The sequence below is a fragment of the Anoplophora glabripennis genome, unplaced genomic scaffold, assembly GCF_000390285.2.
Source record: "Anoplophora glabripennis isolate ALB-LARVAE unplaced genomic scaffold, Agla_2.0 scaffold943, whole genome shotgun sequence".
In the NCBI taxonomy this organism is placed as follows: domain Eukaryota; kingdom Metazoa; phylum Arthropoda; class Insecta; order Coleoptera; family Cerambycidae; genus Anoplophora; species Anoplophora glabripennis.
The window spans coordinates 55,726-69,221 of record NW_019418820.1 but is presented as its reverse complement, the minus strand read 5'-3'; the positions used below and the strand labels follow the sequence as shown (position 1 = coordinate 69,221).

The following is a 13,496-nucleotide window of genomic DNA, read 5'->3' as shown; positions in this document are numbered from 1 at the left end:
TATATACAGGGTGGCTTTTTTCAGCGTCAAAGTCCAATAGCTCGGTTATGGTAGCACCAGGAAAAAAATATTTTAGACAAAAGTTGTTCCCAGTCAAGTTCTCCACATTTTAAAATTAGTTTGAATTATACGGGATGTCCCAGTTCCCTTGAGCGCCAATCAACTTTGTTTTATTAAATACAACACCCTATATATTTTTGCATTTTTGAATTACTCGATGAATTTTAATGTCACTGTAATAAATAATTATGGTATCTATTATGCACCGTTTCTACGTTAATTGATGATTTCTTAAAAAAATGACGTTTGCAGCTACTAGGAAAAAATTATTTATCTCGAAAACTAAAAATCGTAGATAAACGAAATCTTTACCATTGTTCTAAGCATGATCAGAGCTATCGAACTAATTAGTCTCCATTAATATCCGCCCAAGGATGTGCCAAATACGAGCGCCTAAATTTCTGAATTTTCAATCACAGATAACTTGATTTTTTCAAATGGAACTATGTACTAGATTTTGTTCAGGTGGATTCAAAATTTAATTTCCTTTCGATTTTGTTAAGGTATATTAGGGTATATTTCAAACGGTTTTGAAGATAATCACATTTTTTCTCAATTTTTATAATTGTGGCTGGTATTTTCATATTGCCCACTCAACCAATAGATAAATTATAATTAACAAATTTACCAAAACAGGTAAAATCAATCAATCAATCAATCAATCAATGTGATTATCTTCAAAACCGTTTGAAATGTGCAGACATCACATATTCAGCGACTTCAGTTATGTTTAAATCAAAATGGCCGAAATTTTGAACATTTATTATAATTATTTATTACCATTTATTGTTCGATGCTAATTATAAATAAAATTGTATACTGTTGTATTTGATTAATTTTCATACAAAAAATCTGTAATGGATGTTTGAGGAAAATTTCGATTGTAAGTTCCTGTACCTGTACCCACTTTTGTTGTTCTCTGTAAGTTTAAAAATACTTTTATAGTATGAGGCAGAATGCCTTCATTCTACCCCAAGGCTCATTTTGTTTAAACAAGCTAATGGAGTTTGACGGGGAAATCAGTTACTCTGTTCACCTAGGCCTACCTAAAATTAACATTCCATTTTGCATTTAAGTTAAATTTTATAATTTTTTATGAATTAAAAGATTGATTTTACCTGTCTTGTAAATTTGTTAATTATAATTTATCTATTGGTTGAGTGGGTAATATGAAAATACCAGCCACAATTATAAAAATTGAGAAAAAATGTGATTATCTCCAAAACCGTTTGAAATAGACCCTAACATACCTTAACAAAATCAAAAGGAAATTAAATTTTGAATCCATCTGAACAAAATCTAGTACATGGTTCCATTTGAAAAAATCAAGTTATCTGTGATTGAAAATTCAGTAATTTAGGCGCTCGTATTTGACACATCCTTGGGCGGACATTAATGGAGGCTAATTAGTTTGATAGCTCTATTCATGCTTAGAACAATGGTAAAGATTTCGTTAATCTACGATTTTTAGTTTTCGAGATAAATAATTTTTTCCTAGTAGCTGCAAACGTCATTTCTTTAAGAAATCATCAATTAACATAGAAACGGTGCATAATAGACACCATAATTATTAATTACAGTGACATTAAAATTCATCGAGTAATTCAAAAATGCAAAAATATATAGGGTGTTGTATTTAAAAAAACAAAGTTGATTGGCGCTCAGGGGAACTGGGACATCCTGTATAATTCAAGATAATTTTAAAATTTGGAGAACTTGACTGGGAGCAACTTTTATCTAAAATATTTTTTTCTCGGTGCTACCATAACCGAGCTATTGGACTTTGACGCTGAAAAAAGCCACCCTGTATACACTCCTGTACAAGAAAGTTTTTGTTTTCGTTTAAAAATATTACTGTTATTTTCATGACTTATGCATATGGGCAGATGATTAAGGAATTGGATGCCTTTAAATATTGGGCTTTTCTCGAACAACAAGGTACAATATTTAAGAGGTCGTATAGAATCGGCAGTTTTTGTAGGTTAGATATGGTACTCACATTTACGCATGAAACTTTTATAATTATTTTTTGCGTATAGTATACATTTGTAGATGTATATAGAATCCTCTTCTGAGAAATAAAAATTCAGGAAGCATCGCTCGCACTTCCCCATAAGATAACGTTGTAAGAAATATTAGAATAAACAATAGCATAATAAACACCAATTAGTTGATCAATGGTAAATATATTTTTCAGCTGAAGTATTGCATATAAACTACTGTTTAACTTCTTACATATGTGATTTATGTGAGTAGTCCACCACATATTACTATCCAAGTAGACTCCTAGGAATTTGGCGGTATTTGAAAACTGAATATTTATATTCTTAACTAAGATTGATATATTGCCTGAAATTTCAGTTCTGTTGAAAAAATGCACACAAACAGTTTTGTTTGCATTAATCATTAAAGCGCTTCTTTCGCACCAAGATTTAAATTCCTTGGACAGAAGGTCCATATTTTTTATTAGCTCTTCTGGAGACTTTGCATCTGTTGCTAAAGCTGTGTCATCTGCATATAGAATAAGATGTTTTGTACTCACATCATGTGGAAGATCATTTATGTATAATAAGAAAATTAGAGGAGCAAGAATTGCACCCATTTTAACTATAATTTTCCTAAATTGTAAGTAAGAAGTCAGACATTTCAAAACGTAACTTTCTAATTCATTTATTAAGTAGTCGTTCTTCATCCAACAATTCCGCAAGTAGCAAAGCTTCTTCTTCGTGTAAGTTGCACATTGTTATGCACCAAGTACTGTATTACTATTAGATCGCAGAAGTCTTGCTTGTGGAGTTAAATAAATCTTTTCCATACCTAGATTCCTGGTATCGAAGAACATTGTTTTGCTTCATTTGATTTTTTTTTTCTGGAAATTGTTTGAATTGGCCTAATTCCTTTAAAATAGGGGGTGCAATGTCATATAACCATGTATATTTAAATAAATAAATAAATAAATAAATAAATGAAAATAACTTTGCGTATGTTTGCAGGGTTCTATAAACAGAAGTCCATCCGCTCCCGATCTTATTTTAGAACGTTCTGGAAGTGTTGAACAAACGTCGCCAACGCTAAACCGAAGTACGGTCAATAAACCTAATACAAAACCGAAGACTTTCGCGGCATGCGCCTTGCTGAACCCAGGACTTTTGCACAGGCATGCTCTGTCTGTTGACGAGACTGGTGCAAATTTTAGGTAAGTACCCTTATTTTCAAGTAAACTCCCTCTATCCAAGAAAAGTATGTAGTAACCAGAAGACAGTATATTCCAAACCCCCAAAACTAACGAGTTTTCATAAATATCGATAGAACAATCGTTCCTGCATCGTTACAAATTTAATATCTGTTTATATAATAAGTGCGCAATATAATTTTTTACGTTTTAAGACGTGCGAATCTGGATGCTTGCGAACGAGGCGTTAGTCGAGTTTGGAATATCCAGATGAGTCCGTCAAAATATTTTGGGTACAGTTTACATATAAATTTATTCGGCACAACTGCCACAAAAAAAAGTAATAATTGGATAAGAAATTTTGATAAATAATTCGGTCACTCTAATTAATTTTTTCAGTGACGTTTTGTTTTGTGTTACGATTGTTGACACTTTGACTGTCATTAGTATGTGAATAAAGGACTCCGCACAAAACAAATGGTACTGAAAATGTAGTATGTTGTACTTCATGACATTCTGATCAAAAGCCCCGACCTCTGTCGTATGTCCGAATACATTAAAAGAACAACGATATCGATATTGTTGACCTTTGACATTTAATGTCTCTAAAATTGGCCATTTTCAGATATTGGGCGTATAAGGAGTTTTGATCAGGATGTCATGAAATACAACAAACTACATTTTCAGTCGATTTACTGTACCATTCCATTCCATTTGTGCATGTAGTGGAGGGGATGGTATGAGGGTATGGTACGTACGCGAGTTTAAGTGAGTGAAAATGTGTTTATATGTTCAAATATATTAGAATAGTAACGTTAAACAACTCCTTACGCCATATGACATTAGCGGATACCTATATTCCCGACCTTTGACCTTTATCTCTTCAGCCGTTGGGCCAACATTTTCAGTCCATTTGACTGTATCCCCTTTTTCATTTGTTTTGAGCGGTATCCTTTGTAGTCTGTAACAGGCAAATTAATTATAGATATACATATAAAATTATAGAAAAATTAAAATTTTGTTAAGTAATCAACAACATGGTGATCAGTACGGTACATTGTAAATATAGAACAAGGCGGCAAATTTAGTAAAAGTTTAGTTTGTATCTATTTTTTCTATTTCGGATAGTTCATGTCATCATGATAGTCTCCTTCACTTAAATATTAGTTTCGTGTTTGGTAAAAAACTATTTTCCCATCCAGAATGGACTAAACGTTGTCTTTTTGATGCAGGTCTCCGGAGCCCTTTGTTGTTTTCATTACACCATTAAATATAGGTATTTACACCATAAAGGAGGTAAGTATTATTTACCAGTCGAGGACGAGACTGGTAAATTATACTTAACTGCTACATGGTGCATAACATTTTATCTGCTCCCACAGCTCGCTATGGTTCATGAAATAAAGATTAGGTTTTATTTTTTGACATTTCTTAATCAATTCATTTTGATATTATTCGAAATCTTGCAAAGTCGCCTTGGTTTGGATTTTGTCGTTTCTAAGGTGTTTATAAACAAAGCTACATAAAAGTTGCATTTTTGCTGGTTTTGAATTATTATTTCTAAATGAGTGATTTTCAAATAGAAAGTGCAGCAAACGCTGCCTGCGAATTTAAAAAATTTCGATGACATTATTGAAGTTACAATTCCAGATTATAAAAATGATATGTCACCTACTTTACAATTACTTCTCGTCTGGGTTCTGTTTCTTACCTAGAAATTCTCAAAAAATATATCAAGATTAGATTGGAAATTAAAACTGAAATTTCACGCCTTTTTATGCGCTATCAAACAGGTAGATGTTACAACCAACCAGTCGGCAAGAATACCCTTTCTATGATTCCTAATAAGATTGCACAGTTTTTGAAACTAGAACATCCTGAAACATATACAGGCCATACATTCCGAAGAACATCGGCAACGTTACTGGTTAATACAGGAGTTGATGTATTAGCAATCAAGAGTTATCGTGGGTGGAAATCAGCCACAATTGCAGAAAGTTATGTTGTTAACAGTTGAAGTAACAAAAATGTGATAGCCAACAGGATTCTTTACAATGACACTTCAACTTCAGATGCTAGTAGTACGTCGCATCATGCTGTTTTAATGGATCAGTCAGATAATATTGAACCTCCGGTGACTGAAATGGAGCGGTCAAATCATTTTGAGAAAAATGTGACAATTAGTAAACGCGAGGGGAATAATAATTATCCAAATTTTATAAATGTTCTAAATGTAATAACTGTACAATTACTATAAATATTCATTCATAATAATTAATAAAATGTAATGTTCATCAAATATTTCTATATATTTGTTCATAAAATATGCATTTATAACTTAAGAACAATGTATTAATAGTCTATTTAGGTACTATATTGGGAGCAGATAAACTATATTTACCAAACCTAAGTAAATTTTTTGCACAGAAGGCACCTGTCCTACCATTAATGTCTCCTGTCTTTGACAGATCTACTTCGAACTCTCTTCTTCTGCGTATCTCGCAGAAAAGATGAGTTTTCTCAAGATATACAGGGTGGGCCACCAGTAACGCCTCGGTCGCTAGTGACCAAACGGCAAATGTTATAGAAACCTGTTTAGGTGGGTATGTGTAGGTTGATTACGGCTACATTTTAAAAATATTTTGAAATATACAGGGTGTCCAGGAAAAGCGTACCATATCAAAGTTATGTTTTTTTAAATGGAACACCCTGTATTTTACTGCATTTTTGAAAGCACCGTAAAAAAATAGGTGAACTTTATTAAAGGTTCTGCATACCTAGGACTTATAGTTTGTGAAATATTTCACAAACTATAAGTCCTAGGTATGCAGAACCTTTAATAAAGTTCACCTATTTTTTTACGGTGCTTTCAAAAATGCAGTAAAATACAGGGTGTTCCATTTAAAAAAACATAACTTTGATATGGTACGCTTTTCCTGGACACCCTGTATATTTCAAAATATTTTTAAAATGTAGCCGTAATCAACCTACACATATCTACCTATGCAGGTTTCTGTAACATTTGTCGTTTGGTCACTAGCGACCGAGGCGTTACTGGTGGCCCACCCTGTATAGCAGAACTAGGTCGACGTATAATAAATGGATAAAAAAGATAATAAAAGTATATAAGTGTTGAGGGTTGCTTTCGCTGTACAGCAAGAATAAAACGCTCTTTCAACGGTACAAATAAACTAATTTTATTGAAAACTAATGTATAGAAAACTTGTATGGAAAAGACGTGTTGACGGTCTGAGGGTTTGCTGGAGAGTGCCCTGTGGTTGAAGTCGGTCGTAGGTAGCTTGGTAGTAGGTGGCAGAAGTCCCTGGTCCTGGCGCCACTCTGCAGGGGTCGGCTTCCGGGAACCCCAAGGTGCGTTCGGCGGCGTTCTTGACGTTGTACTTAAAAATGGGTCACTTGCAACATGTGTACCCATAGTGTATTAAACGTATTAAGGGACATAGATGCTACTTTTATACATTTTATAAAATAATTTAATTTAATAATTTCTGAATTTTAACAAATGTACAATCTTTACTAATTCCTAAATTATACTAAAAATAAAATTTGCTTTTCAAGAATGACAAAAAACATATAGCTGAAACTTTTATATTATATTTTTTGTCGAGTTAAATGTCATTTGTTCAGAAGATATTTAGGGTTACATTTTTTAAAAATTCAGCACCCTGTATGTTCCAACGCTTCTTCATGTTAGGCGTGTCGTTGGGTTACACCCTGTATAAGTAAATTATGTCCAAATGTGTAAACCCTTAATGGGCGTGGCATTGACATTTATCATGATTTTATCTGCTCTATTAACAAACCACGGAATTGCTATAACAAATGTTATTGTTCATAAACACTTAACGTACCCAAGTCACTGGCCCCAGAAGGTTAATGGAATTCGCGATTGGTGGAAAATGGAAAGCCCATTTCCGATATAATTCTTAGAAGTCGAATAATTATGAATACTATAAATAAAATTCGTGCGTGATATCTTTCAGTTAATGTTATGTAAATGTACCTATACAACAAAAGGTGCTATTTCTAAGGAAATTTTACAACCTTGATGAATCCAGAAAAGTTTTCGAATAAATTTTGATTTTTTTGTATTTGAGATAGTTCATTGTAGGTTACTTTCTTCAAATTTAACTACCAATAAACAAATAACGAATTCGATTTCGCGATTTCTTGAAAAAAGCCAAATGGAAATTTGTATACCAAGATTTTTAGGTTCCTTCTATACCTCAGCAAAATTATAAAAAAGCATACCAGTCACCTCTTCGTCCGTTTTTTGAAATAAAATACATAAAATCAGTTGGATAAATCAGGGTGGGTAGTATAAATACATTCAATTTAATTCTTAAATCAATTTTTCAAAAAATGTTTGCGATGGCCAATTTACTTAAGAACCATATAGATGGAAGACGTAAACATCAAATAAGGTACAACCTAATTTCTTCAAGGATTTGCGTACATGAAAAATTTGAAAACTAACAAGTGACGTCGAAATTAAAAGTTATTTGACCTCGTAGAGTCTTCTTTTGAATTGAATTCAATTTGAATTGATCATTTGTGGGCTTAAGTTTTTTTTTTTCGTAGAATGCAGCGTTAATTGTTGAAAGTTAAAAAATTATGACGAATTATACGTATTTTTTGTAGTAGTGGAGCACATATGAAAATCAGAATAATTTGAAATTTTATGTAATATTGCATTTATTTGAAGGAATCGATTCAACTTTTCCTTAATATTGTTTGGCTATTTTTTAAGAAATTAGAAGAAAGTAATCCATGTTCTACGGCTGATAAGCGCTTAGCTTTGTACGCACTTCTAACATTTCTGATAAAATTTAATTTTGTTTCGCTTTATCTATGTTGTTCTGTTCGTTGCTCTTGTTATTGTTAAATAGATAAAGGTTGATGTGTTAAAAGATATTAGTAATAAGAAATATTAAGTTAATTTGTAGAAAAAATTCAAATGTTTCACATGGCTACTTGACCTTTTTTATTAAAATTATAATAAATAAATAAATAAACCTTATTGACTTTTTTACATACATAACAGTAATAGAAAACATTTCAGAAATAAATTCATCAGTACTAAAATAGCATTTCGTCATAAAATTTTTTTAGTGAAATTATAAAATGATCTGAGAGACATCATACTCGTGCTTGAAAAATTAACTATTTTATTATATAAATCTATTTTGGGTTTATTGTTTCTAGTTATATTAGTCCTAGAGAAAGGGACTATAAGGGCTCCACCGTGCCTAGTATTATATTCATGTACACTAGAATGTGTCGCAATGTTTGACAAATTTTTATGAACTAGATACAGTGATTCAAGTAGATATAGGCAAGGAAGTGGCAATATCTTATATTTTTGGAAGTACACTCTACTATGAATATAGTTTGGTACACCTGCTATAATTATATTCAATGTCTTGGTTACTTATTTATGAAAACTCCATAAAATATACATCTTTATAAAAAGAATTTCCATTTTCTTCTAATGAAGCAAACATTCAGGATGGCGTCCATAACAAACTACCGCTCTGCACACATTTTTAGAGATACGTTAATACGGACAGTAAAAATCGATTCCTCACATCATTTATATCAGACTATATATTTTTCTTTTAAAGTTTTGAAAAACAAGAGTAATACGACAAAAAAAAATAGCATAAAATCGGTTTTCCTCGAATATCTTCGAAACCATTCGGAATTTTCTAAATTAAAAAAAAACCGTGATCAGCATAACATTTTTGCTTATTTAACAATTTCTTAAAATAAGAAAAATGCCTGTATTGGAGAATTCAAAAGTTGAATTCTGTTTCTTCGAATAATCCTGAATAACCAACCGCTGTTAAATTACGCGAATAAGTAGTAGACCAGTAACACTAAAGCACAAAAGTGATGGTTAGTAGCGAGTGAATTATTGCTAGTTCTTCCATTTTCATTTTTATGTTATGAGAATAGACGTTTTTGTAGAAAAATTATAGCCGTGTAAGGAGAAAGGAAAACGTAATAGGAATAATAGGTACAACAGTAAACTCAACGTCCCGTATTACCAAATTGGCAAAATTAATGTAATTCATCTGTTCGTTAGGTTAAGCAACGAGTCATTACATCCCACTGGTAGCCAGGGGTCGATGGCAATGGACTTACATCTAGAATGTCCGGTCACTCTGAGAATTAAGGACAGGCGAAGAAATCCGCTAAGAAGGCAAAGGCGGGTGGAGGAGGACGTCAATCAGTCCGGTGACGAAGGCTACAGGAGGACCTCCCATTCGTGCTCGCCCAGAATGCCATCTCAGACTTTAAAAGAAACTACTAAAGGTATAAAATTTGAATCGATAGTTTTCGGAATACGGAGTGTCGATATACTAGTCTAAGAGCTGGCTGGCTACGAAAATTAAAAATGATAAGGTGCAGTGAATATTTTGATATAAAAACCCTCCTTACTAGCTGACAAGCGCGTAGCACTGCAGCCAGAAGTGGCTCCTAGGGCGGCAAGCGTGGACGAACGGTCAAACGCGTTTATTTTTAATCAAAATAAAATCTTTGAGTGCGGCTTGAAATTTTGTGTAGTTATATTTTTTAACTCTAGAAACCGCGGAAAATTATTGCCAGAAGCCTAAGTCGGGGATTAAGCGTTGCCAGAAGTCCGGGAAGTTGTAAAAAAATTGTGTTCAAATTTTAATGACAAGGTGCAGTTCTGGCGATTTTGTTTTTATATTAGTTTGCCGTTTTCACAGTTCGTTTTGGCATAGATTACACTTTCTTGTCATCTGTGAGCAAAACGTGTACATTATTCAGACTTGGAAATACTGAGACCTACATTTAATAATCTTACTAGTTGAAAAACTTTTTTGCAAAATTGAATGCCCTTTCAACTGATATAAGTTTGTCCATAACAATTTTCCAGAAAAATCAGGTTCTTTTCTAAAGTCCGAAAAAGTAGCTATGTAACAGCGTCAAGAAGATCTTGCAAAACCACTTTTCTCTCACATTTTATCAGGCCTGGAACTGACAGTGTCAATATTTACTGGCGTGTTCAAAAAGTGGTTTGACAAACATTAGTAAACCACTAACAACAACTAAAACTGCACGAAACAAATTGAAACTCGAAACACAACAAAGAGAAGAATACTTAGACCGCTGATTTACATCACTTGCTCGAAGTGGCCTCCATTTTGATTAATACACAAACGAATTGGATTTTTAAAAGACTGTTCAACATTGGTCAGTATGTCTGGCGTAATTTCTTGAAATTCTACTGTAATGCGCTGCTGCATATCTTCAGCAGTAGTTGGTGGTATAAAGTAAATTTTGCTTTTTACAAATCCTCATAAAAAGGTCGCAACTTGTCATATATGGACACCTTGAAGGCCAACTCACCGGTCCCACACGCCCAATCCATCTGTTGAGAGAAGTTTTGTGTAAAAACTGACTAACCGCAGCGGTATTGTGAGGTGGAGCACCATTATGCTACATCAACATTATTCGAAGTGTAGCTAAAGGAATGTCGCCTGACAAATCTTCTAAAGTGTTTGTTAAAAAGTTAAAATAAACTGCACCAGTTAGATGCTCGTCAAAAAAGAATGGTCCAATGACATGGCTTACCAAAATTGCTCCCCATACGTACAAAGACAATCTTTGTTGGCTATGAGTTGTGCTATGAGCTGTGTTATAATAATGGTAATTATGACGATTAACGAAACCATTTTTATCAAAAGTAGCCTCATCGGAGAACATGACCCATTTCAAAAAATCATCATCTTGATTTAACATCTCAAGTGCACACTGACAAAACTCCATAGTCTCCGCTGAAAGTCTACTTTTAGTAACTCTTTGTGTAATAGGATGCGACAACAAAGATAACTGTGCTTTTGTAAAATCCTATGTATCGCTGTTGTACTAATACCCATTGTGTGACTAATTTGGATCACATTTATTTACGGGTTTTTCTAAATACATCCCAGCACAAAAAATTTATTTTCCTCCGTAACTACAGTTTTACGGCAATTTCGTTTTGTATGTCGAATATTACCAGTATTTAAAAACCTCTCAAGCACTAGTTGAAAGGCTTTACGCCATGGATGTGGTCTGCCTGGACAGCGCTGTGTATAAATTCGTGATGTCAATAACAGATTTCTGTCGCACTAACCGAGGACAGAAACCATATCAATCATTTCTTCCTGCATCAGCGACATTTTGAAAATATCACTTTTTCTCTCTACTTAGCAAAATAACCACAACATCAACGTTAAATAAAACTAGAGTGACATTTAATTTGCTTTGTATGTCAAACAGTGCGATAAACATTGTTTGCAAGGCCTTCTTGTCGCTGTTACATAGCCACTTTTTCGGAAAAGAACCCTGATGTTTCTGGAAAACTGTTAGAGATAAGTGTGGACAACAGTAAGTATTATAACAGTCGAAAGGGCATTCAATTTTGCATTCACCCATGACAATTAATATGGGTCATTCCATTTAAAAAAAAACTTTTTCAACTCGTAAGATTATTAAATGTACGAGTAGGTCTCATTATTTCCGAGTCTGATTAACGTACCTACACGTTTTACTCATAGATGACAAGATAGAATAATTTATGCCAAAACGAACTGTGAAAACTCATAAGGTTTAGACGCTATCTAGCCTCATTTAGAGAGCTGAAATCGTAATTTTTTTTCAAAAACAACTGAAGTTTTAAACGTCATGTACATTTAATAAACTCTACTTAATATTAACCAAGGAATTCAAAAATGCAATAATATACAGGGTGTTCCATTTAAAATAAAAAAGTTATGTTATATTTTCTTTACATGGTCCACATTATTCCAGACAACTTTTATTAAAACCATTTTTTAAATCAATTTGACATTTACAGAGTTACAGAACAATCCCTCTGTATACATACATAGTATACATAAAAAGGATATACATATATGATATAACACGTTAAAACACTTTAAAATGTATGATTTACAATTGTGTGGTACACAACTGAGTGGTTTCCAAAAAAATTGGGTTTCGCGTTGGCCAGGTAGTACGGTTCTGGTTGTCTTTAAGAGTAGTTAGTCACCGTGGTCCTGGTTAATAAACTGTATGTACACACAGTTGACGTTCGGATGCAGTATTCGCTAGCGCCGTTAATTTCACAGGACTGAATCTTGCCAATTGATCTTGATAGAATGATAAAAAATTTCACAACTTGATCGCTCTCGGTCTGCATCGCAGCTAGCATTGGGTACCTATACGGTTCGCTCACTATATACAACAACCTCGACGTGTTTGAAGGTTATCAACTGTGTTAAATGGCGCTGGAGTGGTAGTTTGCCCGTTCGAAATTTTGTAGGATTTCAAAAATTAAGTGGTTTCGAAGTTCGCTTTGCTCTTTCGTCTAGAGAGAATTATGATTAAATTAAGAATTCATGGGGCTACCACATCACCCTCCCACTGCATTTTACTCCAATGACAATAATCGATATTTGCAGGTGGCTCAGCTCAACAACTTCCCACTCACTTCTCCCACTGCCCGGTCAAGAGGCGTAGTTCAAACGCCTCTGACTGCACTCACAGATCCAGGACAAGAAAAAGAGAGTGCTCTCATGGCAGGGGACGTTTGGAAAGGGCTATCAGTTCAGATTCTAGACTAACAGGTGCCATTCCCAAATGTTACCACCACCACCACAATACTTCCACTCAGAACTCGACAGAGCAGGAACCCGGAGGGTCCAGTTCCGACACGGATATACGTCGTACACCGCACACTGTCATACATTTTAGCCCACATTAATACATTGTTACCTTGTTACTTAGTATATACCTGTTGTTGAAAAAGAAGTCTGTAATGTACTAACTGAAATTATGATGTTTCATACTTATTAAGGTAAAATTATTAACAAGTACTGCCCCGTGGGTATATCGATAGGAGAATGTGATAATCACATGTTCTTTATTTACACACAATGAAAATTAATGTTAAGTGCAAGATTTTTTATCATCGTATATACAGGTGATACAAACGTATTTGTTCTTTTCGGCGAATTGCACAATAATAAATTTTAGTAAGACTGTGGAACTTTCTCTACGGATATCAGATATTTGTAGCGCCATAGATTAGATTAAAATGTGAATATTTGTGTATTTTGCACGTTTTTTTACTCTTTCAGATGTACTTCTACCATCCAAAACCAATATTGTAGTATTTTACAAGTTAGTAATTGTTGAATGTGTTAATTTACATGTACAAGTGTCATGT

At 33.6% G+C, this 13,496-nt stretch overlaps 1 protein-coding gene across 1 annotated transcript in view; it reads left to right on the top strand.

The window, feature by feature from the left end:
* Positions 1-13,031, top strand: part of LOC108915858 — a 28,162-nt gene extending 15,131 nt beyond the window's left edge. Inside the window, exons 4-6 of the mRNA XM_018722002.1 lie at positions 3,054-3,256; positions 9,339-9,568; positions 12,730-13,031. Of these exons, the coding sequence (XP_018577518.1) occupies positions 3,054-3,256; positions 9,339-9,568; positions 12,730-13,031 (735 nt within the window). The remainder of the gene's footprint in view (positions 1-3,053; positions 3,257-9,338; positions 9,569-12,729) is intronic.
* Positions 13,032-13,496: the final 465 nt, after the last annotated feature.